General features: G+C 43.7%; 1 protein-coding gene across 1 annotated transcript in view; it reads left to right on the top strand.

The window, feature by feature from the left end:
- Positions 1-22,571, top strand: part of KLHL14 (kelch like family member 14) — a 94,989-nt gene that overhangs the window by 5,882 nt on the left and 66,536 nt on the right. The window contains exon 2 of the mRNA XM_036323646.1: positions 21,501-21,622. Within this exon, the coding sequence (XP_036179539.1) occupies positions 21,501-21,622 (122 nt within the window). The remainder of the gene's footprint in view (positions 1-21,500; positions 21,623-22,571) is intronic.

Genomic DNA, 22,571 nt, shown 5'->3' with positions numbered 1-22,571 from the left:
ACCCCCGTTCTGGGCACTAGGGAGCCATCACTGAACAAAATGGACACAAAATTTTGTCCTCATTCTAGTGGGAAGGGTCCCATTGGTCTTTCTCCTTCCGCTCGGAGATAATGTCAGTCTACATAAATCTACCATGCTAGGTTAAAATTTCAACTTCCCATAGTAAGGCTTAAGAATTTCAATAGTGATTCCAGGGAGGTAAATAGTAATTAATTAAAACAGTGACTGAGGTGCTCATTTTTTTCAAACATAGATGCTTAGATATTGAACCAATACCGTAGATTGGTCAGTATTCAGAAGAGGGTTACATCGTATTTCTATGGTATTTTAATAACTTCTAGTTGGAAATTCAGGGACATTTAACCCACTGCTTCCTGAGATTGACATGCATATATTCAGCCAACTCATCTAGGCATATAAGTGAGCACGTGAACATTATTTTTCTAAATACCAACCCGTATGTCCCGCTGCTCTGAATATTTGTAATCAAAGCACTTAACTCACCATCTGACCTTGATCCAAAAATATGAGTTCCCGATGAAACGGCGTTTGTCTTAAACACAACTGAGGTCAGCATTTAGGGTCTAGCTCAGTTTAGTGTGAGAGAAGAGCCCGACTTCTTCTCCACTGGCCCACCATGCTTAGCCATCAGTTCCGAGGTGAAGGGGCTAAATTATGGGGTTGCTGAGATTTGTCCCTATGATAGGGACTTACTGAAAAACAGAGTGGGCCAACATATTTTTCATACATCTATGAAAATAAGAACTTTTTGTTTAACCATGCAAAGATGGCCGTGGAAGCAAAACAAACTAAAACAAAGTCTTAATGCTTGGATTTGAACCCAGAAGCCCCTGCCCCCAGACTTCTGTGCCCTGAAGTACCAGTGACATCAGCCTTGTTTCCATGGGGACCATGGAGAGCTAAGCATGTGAGTGATCCGTACAGGTGATGAATATAACAGGTAGCAGCCAGAAGGACCAAAACACCTGTATACTTTAATAACACAAAGCAAGACCCTTCTAATTGGAAATTTATTCTGTTTATGTGTTGTTTCAAGAAAATCATTTGAACAATTGTTGTGCCATAAATGTTTATGCCTTCTGTTGTTCATTTAGAATTTCAGAAAATATATGTATTGCAATGTCCTTTCCATTCACTTCCAAGATGGTTCATGAGGCATGAATTAGTACTGCTGAGTGCTTTAAAGCAAACAAACAAACAAAAACAACAAACACGTGATGAAATGGGCGGGAGCGTGGGTTAACTGGGGAAAGGACTCTCAGTTGTAACGGATGATACAGTGAGTATGTCCGTTTTACTGTAAACATCAGAAGGGCTTACATATTCACAATTAATATTAGTGAACATAGGTTTAGAACCATTTGCAACATGAAAAGCAGAAAGGTACTAGACTAAACCTACAATAATAAGAACAATGAAAATAGCAACTACTTATGATGCGAAGAAAGAAAACAAATCACAGGGAAGTGAAAGGGAAGAAAAACAAGGAGTAAGGAAAATGCAAGAAAACATGGGAAATCAAAGAAATGATGAAGAGATGTGTCAATGTGGATTCATCAATTGTAGCAAAAGCCCCACTCTGTGGGGGTGTTGAGGTGATGCATGGGGGGGAGCAGGGGCTATATGGGAAGTCTCTGTGCCATCCTCTCAGTTTTGCTGTGAATCTAAAACTGCTCTAAATAAATAAAGTCTTTAAAAAGTAAATTAACATCATTTAAAAAGGAGAGAGAGATAAGCCGTCTGAAAAAGAAAGAGAAAAAAAAACTAGCAGCAGAGAAGGATGGGCAAGGAAATTCTAGAACGTGGAGAGCAGCTGTTCAATATTTGTTGGACAAATAATTACAAATTTAGAAGCATTTAAATCACTGCACACCCAACTTATATAATTTACAGAGTGAAGCATGGAGTTCCATTAAAAAGCGAAAAATTCAGTCCTCAAAAAAAAAAAATAAGTGTTTTCAAAAGAAAAAAGGTCAATTGTGGTAACTTCACTCCTCTAATCTGATTCAGTTCGATAATTACATGTGTGTAATCTAGGTCCATCAAGATGTGTAATAAAAAGCTCTTTGCTGTTGTGCTAAATGCAGGCTTTTCAGAAGTGTCAGGGTTCAAAGGGCACAGCCCGTTGTGCCAACGGAGGAGAGGAAATGTTACTGCGTTCTTTGCAACAATCTGAATATTCAGCGGAACTGGACCGGACAGCAGACTGAGAAGCAAGGGGCCGCCCCTCCGCCACCTGGACCCCGTGCCCATGACCCTGCCACACCCACCGATGCACTGCATTTACCACTGACAGCAAGTTCTGCTATGGAATAGCCCCAGCTTTGTCCTGAGCAGATGCCATGCTCCAAGCTCTGTGCTAGGTGCTGAGATACAGAGTGGGATAAGACAGGCACATTCCTGACTTCATGTAGTTTATAGTATAAGGAAAAAGAGGAAATAATTACACAGGTACCCTGTGTGGGAGGCCGGGTATCAGGGCTGCAGCCGTGTCCCAGTGGCCAAGAAGGTTGTCTACAGAAGAGGCTAAGATGAGCCTTGGAAGATTCCATCACCAGGCCGGGGGGGGGGGGGGGGGGGGGCAAAAGCATTGCTGAAGGGCCAGCACCTGCCTGAGCATCTAGCACAGCGGTTCTCAACCTGTGGGTCGCGACCCCTTTGGCGGTCGAACGACTCTTTCACAGGGGTCGCCTAAGACCATCCTGCATATCAGATATTTACATGACGATTCATCACAGTAGCAACATTACGGTTATGAAGTAGCCACGAAAATAATTTTATGGTTGGGTCACAGCATGAGGAACTGAATTTAAAGGGCCAGAGGCTTGAGAACCACTGACCTAGCAGAAGAGAGTTCGGTGCCTTCCAGGAACCGAGAGAAGGTGACGGTGGCTAGAGATTTCGAGGCAGTGTGGTCCGGACCAGGGAGGAGGCTGTAGGCTCCGCTCAGGATTAGCTAAGCCAGGGGTGATTCCGCAGTGCAACCCCGCATGTGTCCTACCTGGACTGTGGTGGGAACACTGCTGCCTTCGAAGCCATAACCCTACAGGCCTGTTCTACCTCCGAGGGAGCTGAGTCCCACGTCAGCAAAATGGGTTGATAAGTGTAGTTATAACAAACCGGCGTCTTGGGAACAATCAGCGGAGATGAGGAAAAAAGCTATATAAACAGGAAATGCTTTTTGAAATTCAGTGATTGTCGGTGCTAGGAGATACATTAAGCAGAATGTACCTGGATACACGCTTGCCCAGCAGGAGAACCCTCGGACATGTCTGTGGCCCACGGACGGCACAGAATTAATTCGTTGGGAACTTTTAACACAAGGAGAATGAGGTCAAGCGACCCTGAAGGTGAACGCAGGGGCATCAGAAGGAAGTGGGGAAACCAGCATTTCTGCTTGCCCTCTGCAGTGTTCATTCCTGAGAGGGGAAACGGTGGCCTTTTTAGCTACAGAAGTCTTCCCGTGCTGGCTTTCCCTCCTCCTTTTCACCCCATGAACTCGAGCTCAGAGGCCTCCCTTTCTGCTGCTCCCAGAGCCGCCCTCCCACACTCCTGGGCCCGGCTCTCGGCTCCCAGCGCGCTGCCTGCCTGCGAGGGCTGGTCCATTGCACCTGCGCGGGGACTGGAACTTTCAGCTCAGCTGGGCCACCGTATGGAGACTGGCTCACTGGAGGCCACAGAGAAGTGAACTGGAGAATTGCAGGCGGTTTCACTTCCCCGCCTTATGTGCCTCCAGGTGCCTCTGAGACAGGCGAGGCCAGTGAGATGGAGAAGAGGAGGAAGGGAGAAAGCGCCAGGGTTAGAAAATGAAAGAAGGAAGAGTCCTTTATGGCAGGCATTGTTGGAACATGTGGATAGGTGTGTGTGTGTGTGTGTGTCCGCAGTCAGCATGCATAGTATTGGGTTCCAGCTTTAAATTTTCTGCCCAGTGACTCTGAGGTGTGTGTGTGTGTGTGTGTGTTTATCAGATAAAGGTCTATTTTGTATGTGAAGATGGGGATGGGACAGTCAATTTTATGTTCTGGCACCGAGTGAGGAATCGTTGGGTTTGGAAGAGCAATTTTTTGCCCAAATAGAAAATAGTCACATTTATAAATCCTGCTCAGAACAAAGCAGCAGACCACGGTCTGGTCCTGGTTTTTAGCACCCCTTCAGCTGACCCCACCAGAACTTCATGGGCAAAGGAAAAGGTGGAGGAGAGGGGATGTATGACCTGTGAGTCAGAGAGGGAAACTTTGAAGGGAAAATGTAATGCTTTAAAGATGCACAGTAGGACCTCAGCACTTTCTGTCTCATATGCATTAACAAGGGTTCAATGACACTATGAGGGATCCCAGCCAACATTGGTGTATTACAGAGGCATAAGTGTGTGCCTCAGAGCACAGACCAATTTGGTGGATTGGTTACTATGACAACTGTACCACTACTGTCAGTGGCAATTCCTGTAGTCTCCCTGTCATAAGGTTTTCACAAGTGTTCACTCTAGAATGACGTTTGTAGGTAGGCACTGCAAAGAAAAGCTAGGAAATATAGATATGGATGAGGATAGATACAGATGTAGATGTAGAGATAGAAATAGAGATAGATAGATGAATGAGAGAAAATATGGCATAACAGGAGGTACAAATAGAAAGATTATGTTAAAATGCAAATATCTTAAATAGGTCTATTGCATAGTAATTAAGACCTAAAAGTCAGACAGATGCAAGTCAAACCCCACCCTGACCACTTATGAACTGGCTTTCGCTTGGTAATTCTCATGACTTATTTTCAGATTGCTTATCTATAAAATGTACATAACAATACCCATTTCATTAGGGCACTTCGGACTATTGGGAGAATATGTGTATAACAGAACATAGTGTCTGGCTGTGAATACTTAATAGCTTTTATTTTTATAGGCGTAGTTCTATTTATATCTAATTGCCTTTCTATTTGCCTGTTAAGACTTCTAATTCCATAGCTCGCGTTCCTCCTAGAGCTGAATTCTCACAGCCTGAGTTCCCAGGGCTGCTCTGAACAGATAGTGTTTCTGCTGACAGTATCCCTTCTACCCACCTTGGTCCGAGCTACGGAGCTGGGACCAGTCCCGCAGCCTGGTCCATCTGCTTCATCTGTCCATGTCAGCAACTGGAAAGGTTGGAAAGACTGTGGTGGATTCCTATGAAACATTTCATTGAGATGTAGCTTACATATCATTCAATTCACCCATTTAAAGAGTAAAATCCGATGGTTTTAATATATTCACAGAGTTGTGCAGCCATCCCCACAATTAATTGTAGACCATTTTACCACCCCCAAAAGACCCCATACCTGTTAGCAATCAGCCTCCATTCCTCCCACCCCCAACCCCCTCAGCCTAGGCAACCACCAGCCTACTCTCTGTCTCCATAGACCCATGGATTTGCTTATTCTGGACATTTTATATAAATGGAATCATACAGTATGTGGTGTTCTGTCTGGCTTCTTTCATGTAGCATAATGTTGTTCAAGTCCATCCATGTTGTAACATGTAGTACTTCATTCCTTTTTATGGCTAAACAGTATTCCATTGTATGGATAGACCACATTTTAGTCATTCATCGGTTAATGGACATTTGTATAAAATAATGGTTGGGTCACAACCAAGCTCTGTGCTAGGTGGTGAGATACAGAGTGGAATAAGACAGACGCGTTCCTGACTTCATGTAATTATTTCCTCTTTTTCCACATTTGTTATAAAATTTTGTCCTGATGGACAAAAAGTTGCCACTTTTTGCTATTATATATAATGCTGCCATGAGCATTCATAAGTGTACAAGTTTCTGCATGGACATATGCTTTCATTTATCTTGGGCGTAGACCTAGGAGAGGAATTGCTGGGTCATGTATTATTCGGTTGACATTGAACACATGTTGGACCCTTTGAGGAACTGTCAGATTATTTTCCAAAGCAGCCCCACCATTTGGCATTCTCACCAGCAGTATATAATGGTTCGCATTTCACCACATCCTCACCAACACTTGCTATCAGTCTTTTTGACTATAGCCATTCTAGTGGGTATGAAGTTAACTCTCATTGTGGTTGGCATGTCACTAGTGGCTGATATTGTTAAGAGCATCTCTTCATGTGCTTATTGGCCACTTTTTTTCAATGTCTAGTCAAATTCTTTGGTCATTTTTTGGTGGTTGTTTTTTTTTTTCTTATTGAAGTGGTGAGAGTCCTTCAAGCAAGTTTAGTAGGGCTTATTGTGGTTCCTAGATCACAGCTGGCCCACCTTCTGTAGGAATTACGGGTTCTATTTGACAAAAGTGAAAAGAAAATGCACTCAGATGGACAGTGGAAAATTCTCGGATACTTCTAATTGGCACATGTGTCTAGTATTTTAAAATCTTGGTGTTTGGTGGTTGACGTTGGTGTCATTTGTTTTCTTCGTGTGACTGTGTGGGCCTTATGTTGACTTAAGCATGATATTTCTTAAGTGATGGCCTGGACTTGGTTTAGCAAATATTTTACTGAAAGAAAAAACATAATTACTAAAATTATTTGCTTACATTTTCTTATAGGCACATAAGGAATTTTTTATTCAAACTATATTTATACAATGATGTTTTTAGGGATATGAGTTAAAATTCTTTGACTGCCAAGACAGTGATAACTCATAAGATCCACTGCAGAAGAAGAATATGTGGTTGTTTTTTTTAAAAAAAGGCAAACTTACAAACCAGACACTCTCAGTTGAAAGAGAATAACGGTTCCTTATGGGATCAGCAGGAAACAGCCAGCCTGGGATTGTCAGTGGTGGTTGAGATTCAACTGAGGGCTTCACTTCATATGTCGCCCAGGCGTTCCTGACATGGAAAAGTTAGTCATGATAATAACTCGTTCGGTTTCATCTTCCTTTGTTACAGTCTCCTTGCAATTCTCCTTAGCAACCAAAAGATATGTGCAGCTCTTGCTAAGAAATTCCTTTTACCAATCTTAGTAGGCAGGTACTATTACTTCACTAACTGTTACTTTGAGTGTATAGATATGGAAGAATACTTAGCAAACTTATTTCCAAGCTTAATATTTATGCTTCTGGACGGAACAATTTCTATATTGATTATGAACATCTTTGAACAATCAAAGTCTGGATTTCTGTTAAAAGATTTACTTTTCTATAACAAAGATGACTTCGGGCCGCCATCATAGATCTGAGTGCAAAAATGGTAGGAATTTGAACAAGGATTTCTTTACCTGGATATTCAAGAGGTCAAAGTGTTATCAAAGGTATCTGATAATTTTATGCCTGGGCGGTGTAGCTCAGTGGTTGAGCATTGACCTATGAACCAGGAGGTCACGGTTTGATTCCCGGTCAGGGCACATAATCAGGTTGCAGGCTCCATCCCCAGTGTGAGGTGTGCAGGAGGCAGCCCATCAATGATTCTCATCACTGATGTTTCTATCTCTCGCTCCCTCTCCCTCTCCCGCTCTCTTCCTCTCTGAAATCAATAAAAATAAATAAATAAGGCATCTGATAATTTTATAGTTTTTAGTATACACTACCAGGAGAGCCCAAGAAAGCAGATAACCTCTCTAAATTGGTTGTGTGTGTGTATGTGTGTGTGTGTGTAGAAGGCAAGCATCTTCCTCTTCTGGCGGAAGTCTCAGTACCATAGAGAAGGTACCTCATTCTAGGCAGTCACTTCAGAACTCCTGGAAGCCTACCAAACTTCAGCTGTCACTCATTTTTATGTTCAAAATTTGGAAAGAGAAAAAGCAGACAAAGCAAAACTGAACTATTAACCACCACTTAAATGCACTCAAATAAATTCAAGGCTTGCACTTTCTCCAGGTGGGAAGCAGCCGGCCTACCCAGCAGCAAGTAGTGCAAGTACAATCCATTCCACAGGGAATGCACAGAGGCGCCCGGATGGGAGGGGGCCCCCCAGCCCCCACCAGCCTTGTCCCACTGAGAGCCCAGGTCCCAGGAAGCAATCGTCTTATTGACCTGGAGAGAAGAACCTCACCCCAGAAAGATGTTTCTGGAGAATTGCTTCGCACTTTTTATGACAAGGAAACTTTAGAGTCTCGGAGCATAAGAAACACTGAAAATTCCTGGAAGCAGGAAGAGATTTATGGCTGTAGCTTTGGAGACACTAATTAAAGTCTGCCACACAAGCTTATGCAAAACGCTTCTCTCCATTTAGCCGTGTCTGTGCTGACTCCTCCGCGCTGCCCTTCCTCCATCGGACCATTGCTCTCGTTAGCGTTTCCCGCAGGTGGACAGTGGCTGGGCACCACACAGCAAGCGGGTCAGGAGCCTGCTCCCATATTCCCAGTTCTCATGACAGAGGCAGTGGTAGGCTGCTTTCCCGTGTAATGCTGTGTAGTGGAAACTAGGAGGCCCCTCTCTCAAGGCGCCCTGCAGGTTCCACCGTAGAGGGCTCCTTCTCCAGTGGCAATTCCCCAAAGTGGCTGTGAGACTCACTGGCCTTTTGCCGCCCTACGTTCTTGTCGCTTCTGCCCTATGTTTCTTGTCTGCTGGATAGTTTTGGTAAGCAGGGCTGCAGTAGTCAGCCTGAGCTGCCATAGTGGAATAACACAGACTGGGGGTCCTGAACAGCAGAAGCTGGTTTTGTCATAGTTCTGGAGGCTGGAAGTCACAGTGCCACCAGAGTTGGTTTCTGGTGATGCCTCTCTTCCTGGCTTGCAGACAGCCTCATTCCCCCTCTGTCCTCACATGGCCTTGTCTCTGTGTGTTCAGGGAGGAAAGGAGGAAGGGAGAGAGAGAGAGAGAGAGAGAGAGAGAGAGAGAGAGAGGGAGAGAGAGAGAGATCCTATAACCTCATTTAACCTTAATAGCCCCCTAGTGGCCCTGTCTCCAAACATAGTCATAGCAGGGGTTTAAGGCTTCAACATGTGAATTGGGAGGAGACACAATTCAATTCATAACAAGGGTCAAGAATAGGACACAAGGAATTAGAAAATAAGTTAGGGAAATTAACTGAGATGTTACTTTTCAACTGGATTTATACAGGCAGTTGAGCAATTATCCAAGTCAGCAACATATCAATAGCTCCTCAGGTAACACAAAGCGGGAAGAGAAAGAAAACACGGGCCTGTTCCCTGGGCCCCGGAGAATCGTGCCTAACTCAGTCATTCTCTTAAGGATCAGCCATAGAGCTTTTTTTTTTTTTTTTTTTTTTTTTTTTTTTTTTTTTTTTTAATAATTCAGATCTTCCCTGGCCCTACCCTAGAGATTCTAAATAAATGGACCTGTAATGTGTGCCCAGAAACCTGCGTATTTAGCTACATCCTAGCAGGTTTTGCTGCCAGTGGTTTTTAAACCACACTTTGAAAATCCTGGGACTAAACAAACGATGGCTTGTTTTCCAGTTTGCTACATATCGATAGAAGAGGAGGGAAAACACTGACTTACGGAAAGATAAGTTTGAAGAAAATTGGTTATAAAATTAAAAGAAATTTGATTAACTGACATGAAGAAAAAAAGAGAAATGAGACATTGGGAAAGTGATGGGAATTTCCAGACTCTAGGGATTTACTTCCCGATGATGGAATTTGGGTACCTAGAGAATTTCCAGGACGATTCAAGCCGCACAATATTAGGGTCACAATTCAGCTTCAGAGAATGCAGTGAATTTCCCCAGAGTAATTGGTTTCCGCCTGTCCAAGAGCTGATCATGGGACGGATGCTGTCACGGATTGGCTGGGGGTGTGGGGCTTGGAGGCCTCCACACATGTCCCTTGGTGCAGAGCCCTGGAGCCCAGGTTTCCATCGGCACTGAGCCCCTCGGGGTGGTGAAGCAGCAAGGAACAGAGAGAACTAGCGCCCCCCCCCCCCCCCGGGGAGGGAGAGGCAAAGGGGAGGAGGAGAGCTTTTTATTCCTCCCCCAGCAGCAGGGTGTCCCTGAGCAGGATCCCACAAGCCACACCTCATTGTCTCCACCGCACACACACCCCAGCCCTGCCTCAGTCCCTCGTTGCTTATCTACCCAAAATAAGTAGCCTTCCTCGTTGATCCTAACCCCAGGATGATTCCAGAGACTTCTTATTCCCCTAAAAACAAACCCTGGCCCATTTAGAAGCTGTGGGCTGAAACTCCCTTTTCTTGAAGACGGGCACCTATTTGTTGCCACGAATATCCCCAGAGCAGCTTGGAGTCATAGATCCGGTTACTGACTAACTTTCCTCGCTGTGTCCCTGCACGGCTCTTCCTGCAGTGACCCCCCAACTGGAAACAGCCTGCGTGCAGGGGCTGGCTGAGTTCCTCAGAACCTGCCTCCTGGTTTCCCCACCAGAAATCTCTCCCCGGAGTCAGAGGAGTGGATAGAACCCGTCTCTAGATCATGGGGATAGGATCTGGCCTGGCTTCCCGTCAGCATCGGCATCCTGAATGGCTGAACTGCTTTCTTTGGACTGGGGCTTTGTAAACACTCATTTTTACTGTTATGTCCTACACACGAGGCAAGTCCTTTTGGGGGATGTGATAGCCTAGACTTGACCTTTCGACATCATTCTGTCTTCCTGTCTTTCTGCGTCTTTTCTTGTGCAGCAGGGACCGAGGTTTCCTTGGGTCAGGAAGTCACTCGTCTCTTCCAAAAGCAGCCAGATGGGAGGCAGGGAGAGAGAGGAGCCTCGGTAATGAGGTTGGTTCTCAGGAGGCAGCAGAGTCTAATCATTGGGCTTTATTGGGAGGTGACTGCCGACATCACTTAGGAGTTCATCCCTAACTTGGGAGGGATGCTGTGTCTCCTCTGGTCGCTAGGCGATGGGGCTGGGATGGCTCCTTCCGACAGGCTGCACGGAACCTCTTGACCCTCTTGAACAGGAGAAGGGCTTGCTGTCACACAAACATGACTGGTCCCCGCCAGCGGGGTGGGCAGCAGGCTTGCATGCTCCCGAGCAGTGAGACCCTGCGTCCCACTTGCAGGAGGATTAGTCCAAGAGGTAATACTCGCCACACAGCTTCCTCCCGGGGATGTAGGGAGGATTAGAGAGATGCTATTTCCACTGCAATTTATGCTCGTCAGAAGAAAGGCACTAAGTACTAGGTATTAGAATTAGGGATTATATAGGCAATCAAGCAAAGAGGATATTCAACTGCTTTGTAGCTACTAAAGGAAGTTTTCACCTGGGAGGAGGGGAAGGAGGACAATGCAGGGAGTATGATGTTGGCTGAGTGCCATTGTCCCTCATGAAGCATAGGACCAGAAATGAAGTGTGAAGGGCTTTGTCCAACATCAAGATAGTCCTGCTCTGGCCCTTGAGACTTATGGTCTAAGTCTTGGGAAAACTTACATATCATAAATGAAGGCTATTTTGTCATTTCTGTCTCTGCCATCATTAGCCAGTCTACAGATATGGCTTCCAGAGGAACGTAGCAAAAATGTAGGTGAACTGCATACGAATGCTGGAGGACACAGTAATATCCTGGAATTAGTATATGTCAGGGAAGACCCTGGTGTGCTACGGGGGTTGGGGTGAAGAGCGAAGGGGCGGAAGATGGTTAATTATTACAATATGCAAAGCTGCAGTCAATACAGATGTGGATCTCGTAGTCAAACATGTAAGTGGCAGAGTTGGAATTAACTAGGGTTTCAGAGGTTCAGATTTTAAAATCCTGGTTTATTGCAGTGAGCCCTGCACTACGGTTTACCTCCCACTGGAGGTAAATTGGAGACAATTTCACATGGTACACGAGAAGCCATTTTTTAAATTTATTTTAATAGTTAGGTATTATTATATTTTGCTGTATTACTAGGCTTTCACATGCACTAGAAATAAGACACAATTAACCCAGGAGGCCCATGATTCATAAATAAAATTGCTCAGAACAGTGATTCTCAGTGCGGTTGCCCATGAGAATCACACAGAAAGCTTTTTGCAAAACCCACCAATGACCGGGCTCACCCGCCATCATTAAATCAGGACTTCTGACAGCTGTCCTTATCCTGGATACATTTCCTAAGGGTTCTCCCAGGTGACTCTAAAGAGCAGCCAGCGGTGGGAACCACGAGGATGGACTGGGATTAATCTTTTCTAAAGTGAGCAATTTTAAATAAGATATTAAGTAATATCGTAATACGTGGATATGGCAAATATCACAAAGGTCCTATATCGTGCTAATAACAGATTTGGTAAACTTCCCCCTATCAGAAGTAGCTCCCATTCATCCTAGGAAACAACTCTGATCCTGAAGAACTAAGAGAAAAACAGAGCTATCCAATAAGAGCAAGGGATGTGGGGCCTGGCAACAGCAGGCTGTCATGTAGGGGTGGAGGACAGGGGGCTTGGGGCAGGGCAGAGGAGAGGGAGCAGGTTAGATTTGGGGGTTAATCAGTAGGACTGTCCATTCCCAACATATTGCCCTCTGACTCTTACACCCTCTAGTTCAGAAATGTGCCTTTTCCTTGTTCCCTTTTGCCTTCGGACCCCACCACACTCACTGGTTGGACCTTAAAACAGATGGGGGGCGGGGCAGGGCAGGGGGGAGAAGGATGGTAAGAATCTCCAAGGACATATTCCTGAGTAGTTCCTGGGATTACCAGTGACTTTGACTTTTTTCACCCATTCATTTTTTTTTTAATTTATCGTTTCTCCATTCATACAGAAAGCATTTACTGGGCACCTACCATGCTGCGTTTAAGTATAGTCAGACTATTCCTCAGTGAGCATGCATTGTCTTTATGATATGACCAAACCAATCGTAAAGTTACTTCCGTTTTAGAAAAACTAAATCATGTACGTGACTGACCATACTCCAGTCACAGCACAGCCAGACTCAATGCGGGAGAAGGGATGACTCGGATGTCAGATGACAAGCAGCAGAGCGCTCCGTCACACCCGGGAATCACAGAAGGTTGCACGGAAAGGCCCCAGAGGTAGTTCCTCTGTGACACGGAGGAAACAAACCCCATTCTGAGACACTGGAACGGGTGCCCGAGCCCCCTTCCCTCTCTTCTCTCCCCTGTTAAATGGGGATAATGATGCCCTGTGCTTACCTACCTCAGAGAGGCATTTCAGGGCTGTTTAAAAGCTCTTCCCAGGAAAGCCGCTGTGTAATTACCAAGAACAGCTATGATAAAGAAACCCAAACACAGCAGCAAGTCAGCTGCCACGGATTCTCAAGGGAGTTTGCTTCTCTGGAAAATTTTAAGAAAAGGGGAGCAGCTCTCCTCTGGAGCCTTTGGGTACCATTCTGACTGGGCGTTCAGGGACGGTTGCCTGCTCTTCATCGTCTCCTCCTGGCTCATCACTCAGGATCTTCTCTGCTTACTTCCCCCTGGTCAAGATCATTTCCATCGGAAGTTCCTCTCTCGCGTTTTTTCAGACCTTAACTCAGAAGCTCTTAAACCTGAAAAGAATCTCAAGTAAGGCATCTACCTGTGAGAGCAAGAGAGAGAGACAGAGGCAGAGAGAGAAGGAAGATTATAAATGTACATTTTATAAATGGTAGGAAATAGGGAATTCTTTAATCGTTTTGAAAAAGGGCATTAAAGTCATTGATCACTAATGTTTTGCTGAAATTCATTAGACAAGGTAGGTAGGTAGGTTAGAGGGAGCAGGAGCCCAGATGGCCAGGACAGCCCCCTAGGGGAGCTAATGGAAGTTTGGTTGGGATGAAGAGATAGATCAATGGCTCAAAGACACATCACAGCGCTAGAATTCACAGGACTGGGCAAAACATGGAATATAGCAAGAAAATGGGAGGAGGGTCAAGATTACCACCGTAACACTCGGTGGCTTGGATATCATAAGGTCCGATGACTTCCGGAACAGAGAGAGATGGAAGTCAAGAGAGTGAATCAGTCGAATTTGTGAATGAGATCTGGGTCAGTACCACTGTAGGAAGTCTAGTGGTTTTATATTTTTGTGAAGCGTGTTTATGCAGTGAATACAGGGTGGGGCAAAAATAGGTTTACAGTTGTTCCTATGAAAAATACCACAATAGTTAATAAATAATAATACAAGACTAAACTCTGTGTTTCGAGTAAACCTCCTTTGGTCCCGCCCTGAGTTCTGGCTCTTCATAAACGGTGTAACCTATGGGACCTGAAAGGCTGCCAAGCAAAAGGAAAAATGCCAAAATGGCAAAGATTGGTCTTCAAATGAGTGATTTGTAAGGTTTATAGTTATCATGTGTCAATCGATTACTATGGTTAACTACATAAGTGTTTTTCATGTGCAACCTAGATGTCAGCTGGTGGTTTCCCAGATCTGGTAAAGCTCTGATAAATTTGTTACAAAACTCTACAACCGCATGGCCTGTGGGAATCCCAAACCCATTCCTGTTTCTGGGCGCCCCTGGGTCTGCATCTTCCTGGCGGTTCCTGCCTCCCACATCACTTCTGTGCCTCACTCCTGTCCCACCCGATGTGAAATTGCCCATCGCTCATTGCTTGTATGAAACACTGAGCCTTCCCAGGTTGAGTCAAGTCCACTGGAATTGGAAAGGCATGGGAAAGAATCATCACTTCTTCACGTCTTCTCCCTGCTGGGTTACCTTGGACGTGTTGCTTTTTATCTCCCTTCATTATGCAGAGAGGAACCAGCAGCACGATGTAGCTTTTATTTGTTGAAGAAGGTGGTTTCGTTTACAAGTAGCCCATTTATTTTTCAATTACACTTAGATGACTTCATTTAACCGTCAAAACATTCCCACTTTACGGATGAGGCAACCGAGGCTTAATGAGGTTGAATGCCAGCCCAAAGATATAAAAGTCTGAAGTGGTAGAAAGAGAATTTAGATCCAGGTCTGGCTGACTCTTACCATTGAGCTTGGCCTTGGAAGGAGGGGATGACGATTATCCACCCCAGTGTTCTTTGCCCCTTGAAAACTGCTTAGTGTTTTCATCAAATATTTATGTTTCCAAAAAAGGCCATAGGCTCTTGAAGATCAGGTATGGGGAATTAGAGAGTAAAAATCTTGGCGATTGAAGATCATTTCAGAGATAAAGGGTTAGGATAATTAAACTATCTGAACAATAGGAATGCAGTTCTGTTATTTTTAAGTCATAAAACTTGGGTGGGGACATAGGCCACTTGATTGTCAAACCTGCAATTACTCAAATGAATAATGTTGATGATGGTGATAAGGATAAGGAGGAGGATAGCTTTAGTTAGCACTGTTATAAATGCTTTACATAGACATTTCCTTTAATCCTGAAAGTTAATAAAACCTATGCCTTAGGTCTGTTGTTATTCCTATTTTACAAATGAGGTCAAAGAGGCTATGTCAAGGTCACTCCGTTCAGTAAAGCTGAAGCCAGGCGTCTCTGTTAGGTGTGAGGACAACCAGGTTGTCCTGCTTCAGGAATCGTGATGTTCTCAATAGATTTCCCCACCAGGATGGAAGTGCCACCAGGAACAAGGAATTTATTTCTCTTGTTCCCACCAATTCCTCTGGTGTGCTTAGAACAGTACCTGGAATATAGTAGGAACTTAATGAATAATTGCTAAAGAAAAATGAATGAAAATAAAGCGTCTAAATCAGTAGAGAACATAAAACATTAAAAATAGGTATGCATTTGACATCTAAAATTTTTAGGAGAAAGCTAGGATAGGAAAACCTGGCTTGAAACATTTGGTTAAAAAAAAAATCAGTATTTGTAGTGAGCTGGAAGCTAACAGAACCCAGCTCTGCGCTGTGACTGGTAAATGACGATTGTGATTTTAAAAAGGCCTTTAGAAATCAGATACGTCATATCGCATGTCACATTTGTTATATTGTGTGCAATTCTGACCTTCGCATTTTTAGAGGGACAAGGATAGTGTAGAGAAACTCAGAGGAGGTGACCGCTATGGTAAGGAAAGCGGAAAGTTTTCAGGAAAAAAAAAGTGGGGATTTGCAACGTGGGAAAGAGAAGACATATGGTAGCTTCTGCCAGTGTTTGAAGAGCTCCCGTGACACAGAGGTGGGAACCGGCTCGTTTTCTCTACAAGTCTTAGGTACATTTTCAGCTCAGCATAAGGAGAAAAAAAATATCTAACACAACCGTCCTACAGCTTTCTTCAGTGGAGGGGATTTAAAAAACGAAAGTATATCTCATTATAAATCTTTAACGAATAAGAATAATTACTTATGAGAGAAAAAAAAACCTTTGAAAGGATTTCTGCATTAAATAGAAAACCAGGCCGAGTCTGGCTGTGTGTTAGAATCAGCTGGGAGGCTGTGCAACTGTTGATTTTAAGGCCCCATCCCCTTGGATCATAATCTCTGGGAATGGGGCCCTGAGAATTTACACTAAGAATCTAAATGTTGTCATTCCCTCAGGGACCCTGGTGACCAGACTTGGGGGTCACTGAAGTAGGTACTTCTATGTCCTCTTCTAAGTCTCTGATTCCACGATGCTTAGAACATGGCTGGATATTTTCTTGAATAAATAAGTGAGAACTATGTATAATTTGGACAATGAATTTAGTCCAAATGTATATTAGTAGCTCTAAAGTGCCAGCAGACCACCTGATTTCTTAAATAGCTTAACACTTTCCTTTCAGTCTAGTCCAGAGGTTCTCAACCTGTGGGTCGCGACCCCTTTGGGGGTCGAACGAGCCTTTCACAGGGGTCGCCTAAATACATCCTGCATATCAGATATTTACATGACGATTCATAACAGTAGCAACATTACAGTTATGAAGTAGCAACGAAAATAATTTTATGGTTGGGGGTCACCACAACATGAGGAGCTGTATTAAAGGGTCGCGGCATTAGGAAGGTTGAGAACCACTGGTAGTCAGTGAAAACTTACTTATGTATCACGGAAGGAAAAACTTCATCTGGCCTGTTTCCCAATTATTAAGGTTCCAAATCACTGAAATAAAAATAAATGAGACTTTGCTGCATTTAGAAAACCAGTATGATGAAAAATTTGTTTACACCAGGAGGTTTTAGGTCATCCTTCAATCACTCATCCAGGGAACCAAAGTGCGTGTGCGCACGGGTACACACACATACATATGCACGCACACACGCGCAGATGTGACACATGGTAAATGTTGGGCAATTACTGAGCTGGAACAAAGGGAGCCTCAGGTTCCATCTCCTTTTTAACCTGATATTTGTCTATGCAAGAATCTAGGAACTCAAATCAAAGGCATCCAAATATTATTATTCATCATGACACACTCAGCTATTTAATTTTACCTAATTCCTTACCTTTTAAATACATTACTTTAGTCAAAGTGGTGCTAAGATGATGAGCAAAAAGAATTATTTTAAAAATATTAGTACATTTGAAGAGAACGTAGTAATTTTGGCTAACTTTCTCCCCTATGTAAAGAACTTCTAAAAAGCATGCCGTGTTGCCATATGAAGGAACCCTATGGCAGTAGCGCTATGTTCGTAGATTTTGCCGAATCTAAAAATAAACCTGCACGGCTCTGCTGGAATTATTTAGGAAAGAATAATTGAAACCCACTTTAGCAAGTTAATTTAGACTCTCCTAATTTTACTTTTCTAGTTCACAAGGTACCTTTTTCTCATGGTGTTTTCAAATTGAATTTCGCATACATCAAACGAATAGCATGATAATTAGAGTTTTCAATATCCAATACACATCATTATTATCTGTCATTATTGTCATTGTCACTATTATAATTGCAATTGTAAAAAGAATGGAAGCTTTTCTACAGGAATTATTCACATGTATTACTTTCTAGGAGTAATTGAATAGTTGACATTGCACTTACATCAATGTAAAATATGTGATGGTTTTTCTCATTTGTTTTGTTCTTAGGAAATGTTCTTATTAGGTTCCTTTATTTGGATCCAGGAAGGTTCTTAGTTTTATGTAATGTCCAAATGCATACTTTCTTATAACAAGGCTCAAAAGATAGCCAATATAATTAAAGTAATAATTTTCTAAGAACATAATTATAAGATAACAACTGGGTAATGAAGTCCTCTTAATTAGCTTGTATTTGTACACATAAACTCAATAAGAATCTCAGTGAAAAATATTACTTTTCTTTTTTAACTACTTAATAAGATTTGGCATATTGAAAGAAAGCCCACATTATATTGTCAATATCTAAAGACTGGTTAATAATAATTTACTTTAGAGTTTACACAGAACTTTTCAGTTCATTGTTTTATACAGTCCTCATGACAATCCTTTGAGCAGGAAGACTAGAGTTTATTCATCTACTTAAAGCTAAGAAAACATAGTATCCAAGAAGCCAAGTAATTTATACAAAGTCACTCTGATGAATAGCAAAATTAGCACTGGAAGCTGGGTCATCTGGGTCTAAATTAGAAGCTATAGTAAAATAAATTTTAAAGAATGAATTTGAATTTTTAAAAAATGTTTTTATTGATTTTTAGAGAGGAAGGGAGAGGGATAGGGAGATAGACACATTGATGAGAGAGAAACATTGATTGGCTGCCTCCTGCACGCCCCCCACTGGGGATCAAGCCTGCAAGGGGGGCATGTGCCCTAACTGGGAATCGAACTGGTGACCTCTTAGTTCATGGGTCAATGCTCAACCACTGAACCACACTGGCCGGGCATAAATTTGAATTTTAAAAAGACATTGGCCCGGTACAGTGTCTGGGCTTTGTTTCTGCCTCTCGGTTTGACTATGGGAACTTACTCGCCTCTCTGCAAAATGGAGTTATTATACCTACCACATAGGGCCGTTTTGAGAGTCTACGGAGCAAATAGTGAGAAAAACACTCCAGTGTGGTTTGTTATTTTATGTCTTCCTTCTTCTGTGCTATGCTACTTCTCACATGTTATCCTATTTTTGGTTTTTATGTGATCATCTTCACAAGGTAGAGTTTTAAACTTTAAATAGCATCAAGAGGGGATTGGAAAATTGTGTGACAAGTTTTAGAAACAAAATCCTCCCAGTAAAATGCCATAAGAAATTGAATGAATGCTGATATAAAAACAATTCGAAAGACGTGGAGTGTGTCTTCCCTCACGAAGAAGTCCACACATAATGCGCTCACAGTCCTGGTCCCTCACACACAGCACAGCAGAGGGCAGGTGGGACTTCCTTACTTACTTCATGTAATTCCCCTCACGCTCCTGGGGGAGGTCTGGGTGGTTTAGAGATTTATCCTGGTTTGTGTAGAGCTTTCCTTGCTGCTATGCTAGCTAACCCTTTGAATCATGTCATGATTGGTGGGATAGGGGTTACATTTGCCAACTGTTGGTGGCTTTCATATTGGTAGGCTCAGTCCAGTTCTTAGAGGACAGATGGTAATGACTCGGGCAGAGAAGACAAAGACTCTAGATTCTGTCTTCATCTGCAGAGATAGTCCATTTAAGTCGGTGTTGGAAATCACCAGTGGCATTGGTCCAGGGAAGATGGCCTGATCAATGAATAAAACGGCCTTGCACACATACTTGAGCCATGTAGTTATCTCCCTTTGTCACTCATGAACCACATTTTAAAAGCAGTATATTAATCTAAATATTAAGATAAGGATTAAATTATATTGCTCTGGTGGCACCACCACTTCACTGAGTTCTTTCCTCTGTGTCTCACTGGCAGATATTGGTCCATCTGCCCTCACCTGTGTCTGGCAGCACATACATGTGTGATGTCACGATGGCCACAGAATCGTGACTTGCAGTTGAACAGGTCTGTCTGCACATGGTAACTGACAGCAACCTAAAAAAATATTTCTTATCATCTTGACTTCTCTCACAGAGTCACTGCTTATTTGGGCTAAAACTATAATAATAATAAAAAAGTCTTATATTAGTTCTGTAACCAAGCATTTAGGAGATTATATGATACATCAATTATGTGTGTATCGCTTCAAAGTAAATGAGATACTTACTACACTGAGTTCCCTTAACCCCTCTTGACAAACCACCCCAATCATTGAAACCCTCAATTTATGGAGCTCTTTGCTATTGAATTCTGTTTTCATCTCCCAACTACTGGTCTGTAAGGGCACTAATCCAAAGTACTTTAAATTCAAAGAAGTTGAGGTATTTTTTGTTTGTGGCAAAATTAATATTGCAAGCTGGTCCTATGTTAGGCATTCTTCTATAAGCGTGGCCCCTCCTACCCATGAGTTCCTAATAGAAGTTTCTTCAGACGTATTTTTCCTACTGAGGCATACACAATGCATTCAATGGCACCGGAGTTTCATTAAAGGAATTCTCTTGTTCCCTTCCTTCCCACGGAAACACCATTAACTGTTTTAAGTTAACTGTCCGAATGTTAGGTTCTTAACCAACAAACTGCTTCTCCACAAGGGCATGCTTCTCCAAGCGTCCTTGAATCTGAGCGACCTGCCGAATACGTAACAATAGAATCAGAGCCGCCCTGCGGGTTGGAATCCTATTTAAGAGGAACCCTTTTGTATTTATTGACTTTTTCCTTCCATCCTGGTTTCCGTTTCTCTCACCACCACCTTCAGCCTTTCAGGTGGATGAAAAGGTCAATTATATGTAAAGCACCCCTTAAACCAGCAGGCCCCTTGTAGGGGTCTGGGCCTCCCCTCCCTGCTCCACTGGCAAGTGTGCTCAGCCCATTCCTGCTCCCCAGGAAGTGCATCCATCCATCAGGCCACGTCTGCTGGCCAGGGTGCCTCTTACAGCTTTTACTGCATCTGAGACTGGCAGGCCTGCTCTCAGGAACTGCCGGGCAGACTGGGAATCGCAGTCACGGTGAATAGCAGCGAATTGCCAGCTCTTGATGGGTGGGTAGTCACTTCTTTCGGTGGTTGCCCCCTGGGGGAGAAGGTAGGAAAACAGAGGGAGGGAATTAGAGTGACTTTGCACAGCTGAGCAGGCTGCTGCCGCTGGAGCAGTGGCAAGCACTGGCAGGGCTCCACTCTGGGGAGGCTCCAAACAACCTCACAGTCTCATTTCCACCGATTGGTGCTGCTGTGTCGCCAGCAGCGCCCCAGGATGGGGTGGCAGGCGGGGCAGAGAGGGGAGGGGGCGCTGGGAAGGGGTAAAGGCTCAGCTAAGTTACACAAATAAAAAGTCCCCATCCGACTGGCTCACCCACCCCGTGAGCCCTGAGCTACTAATTGTACCAAACTTGTATTTTAAGTTCCCCGGGTGATTAAAGAGTTGGCTCACAAACTCCCTGCATAACCTTAATTTTTTCAAGGTTCTTTGAGTGGAGAATGGCTTATAATAATGATTTTGACTAATACGATTTTTGACATGCAACTTTAATGCTTAACCTTAGTACAACTCCAGAGCATTTCATGTGTACTCAGCTGTAAAGAGGGATGATTTAAAGGGATAATATAAGAAAAAGGTCGTTCTAGAATGAACTTCTAACAAATTGCATAAAGGGAGCTTATTATTCTGCGAGTATGGGGATATGCCTCTCTCCTGATCATTTTTCTGCTTGGTTCAAAAAAAAATCGTGGAGACACGAATGGGAGAAGAAACAGGAAAAAATGAAATAGAAATCTGCAAGCAAGGAATATTCTTCTGATGGTTATGATTTCGTTGCTACTCAGAAGGCTCTGCAATAATGTGCTTCTTCATCTCCTCTTTTGTTTTGGGTGAAGAATTCGCTCGAACAAGAAAATGCTGCTATTGGTCGGAGGCTTGCCTCCCGGGCCGGACCGCCTGCCCAGCAACCTGGTTCAGTACTACGACGACGAAAAGAAGACGTGGAAAATTCTCACAAGTGAGTGCCCTTCCTTATTTATTTACCCACCTGTTGATTTCATGTGAGAGCTGTCTGGAGAATTGGAAACCCTGGCTAATCAAATTAGACATGTTATTGATTTGTTACCCTTCGGACGTCTGTGTATAGAGCACTGGGGGTTTGGAGTCAAAGACTAAATGAACGCTGCTCAGGTGGCCACGGAGGTAGTTGAGTCGGGGGGGGGGGGGGGGGCTAAGTTAAAACTGGCCTAACATCACCACGAGCATTTGTGTCTTGCTGGGGTCCAACCCCAGCAGGTCCAGGGGTCCCCAAAGGTGTGGACGGAGTCGGCAAAGAAGGAATGACACGGAGACAGTGTTCAGTTGATCAGCAGCCTAGCCAGGATCTCTAGCCAGGATCTCCAGCCAAGTTCTGGTCAGGATCTCCAGCGAAGCTCTGTTCAGGATCTCCAGCCAGGTTCTGTGTCCATGTTCTCTTGCTAGGTTCTCCAGCCAGGTTCTCCAGCCAGGTTCTGTAGCCATGTTCCCTCGCTAGGTTCTCCAGCCAGGTTCTGTCCAGGTTCTCCAGCCAGGTTCAGTCACCAGGTTCTAGTCAGGTTCTCTTGCCATGTTCTATCCAGGTTCTGTAGCCAGGTTCTGTCTCTAGGTTCTTCAGCCATGTTCTCTCGCTAGGTTCTGTCTCTAGGTTCTGTGGCCAGTTTCTGTCCAGGATCTTTTGCCATGTTCTCTCCAGCAAAGTTCTTCTATCTCTAGGTTCTGTGTAGGTTCTGTGTCTAGGTTCTGTCGCCAGTTGTCTTGTTACATCTGTATTTATACCAGTTGATTCAATCCTATCAATCTCTATTCCAAAGGTTAGGGCGTTTCTTATCTCCATTCCAGGGAGTAAAGATTATGTAGCCTAAGCATGATTGTTCATAGTTAAAGTGATTAATTACCCGCCTGGAACTTAGTTAAGGGGTTTTATTCCC

Source organism: Myotis myotis, unplaced genomic scaffold, assembly GCF_014108235.1.
Source record: "Myotis myotis isolate mMyoMyo1 unplaced genomic scaffold, mMyoMyo1.p scaffold_m19_p_9, whole genome shotgun sequence".
NCBI classification, from domain to species: domain Eukaryota; kingdom Metazoa; phylum Chordata; class Mammalia; order Chiroptera; family Vespertilionidae; genus Myotis; species Myotis myotis.
The sequence above is the reverse complement of the archived record's forward strand: the minus strand, read 5'-3'. Positions and strand labels throughout refer to the sequence as shown.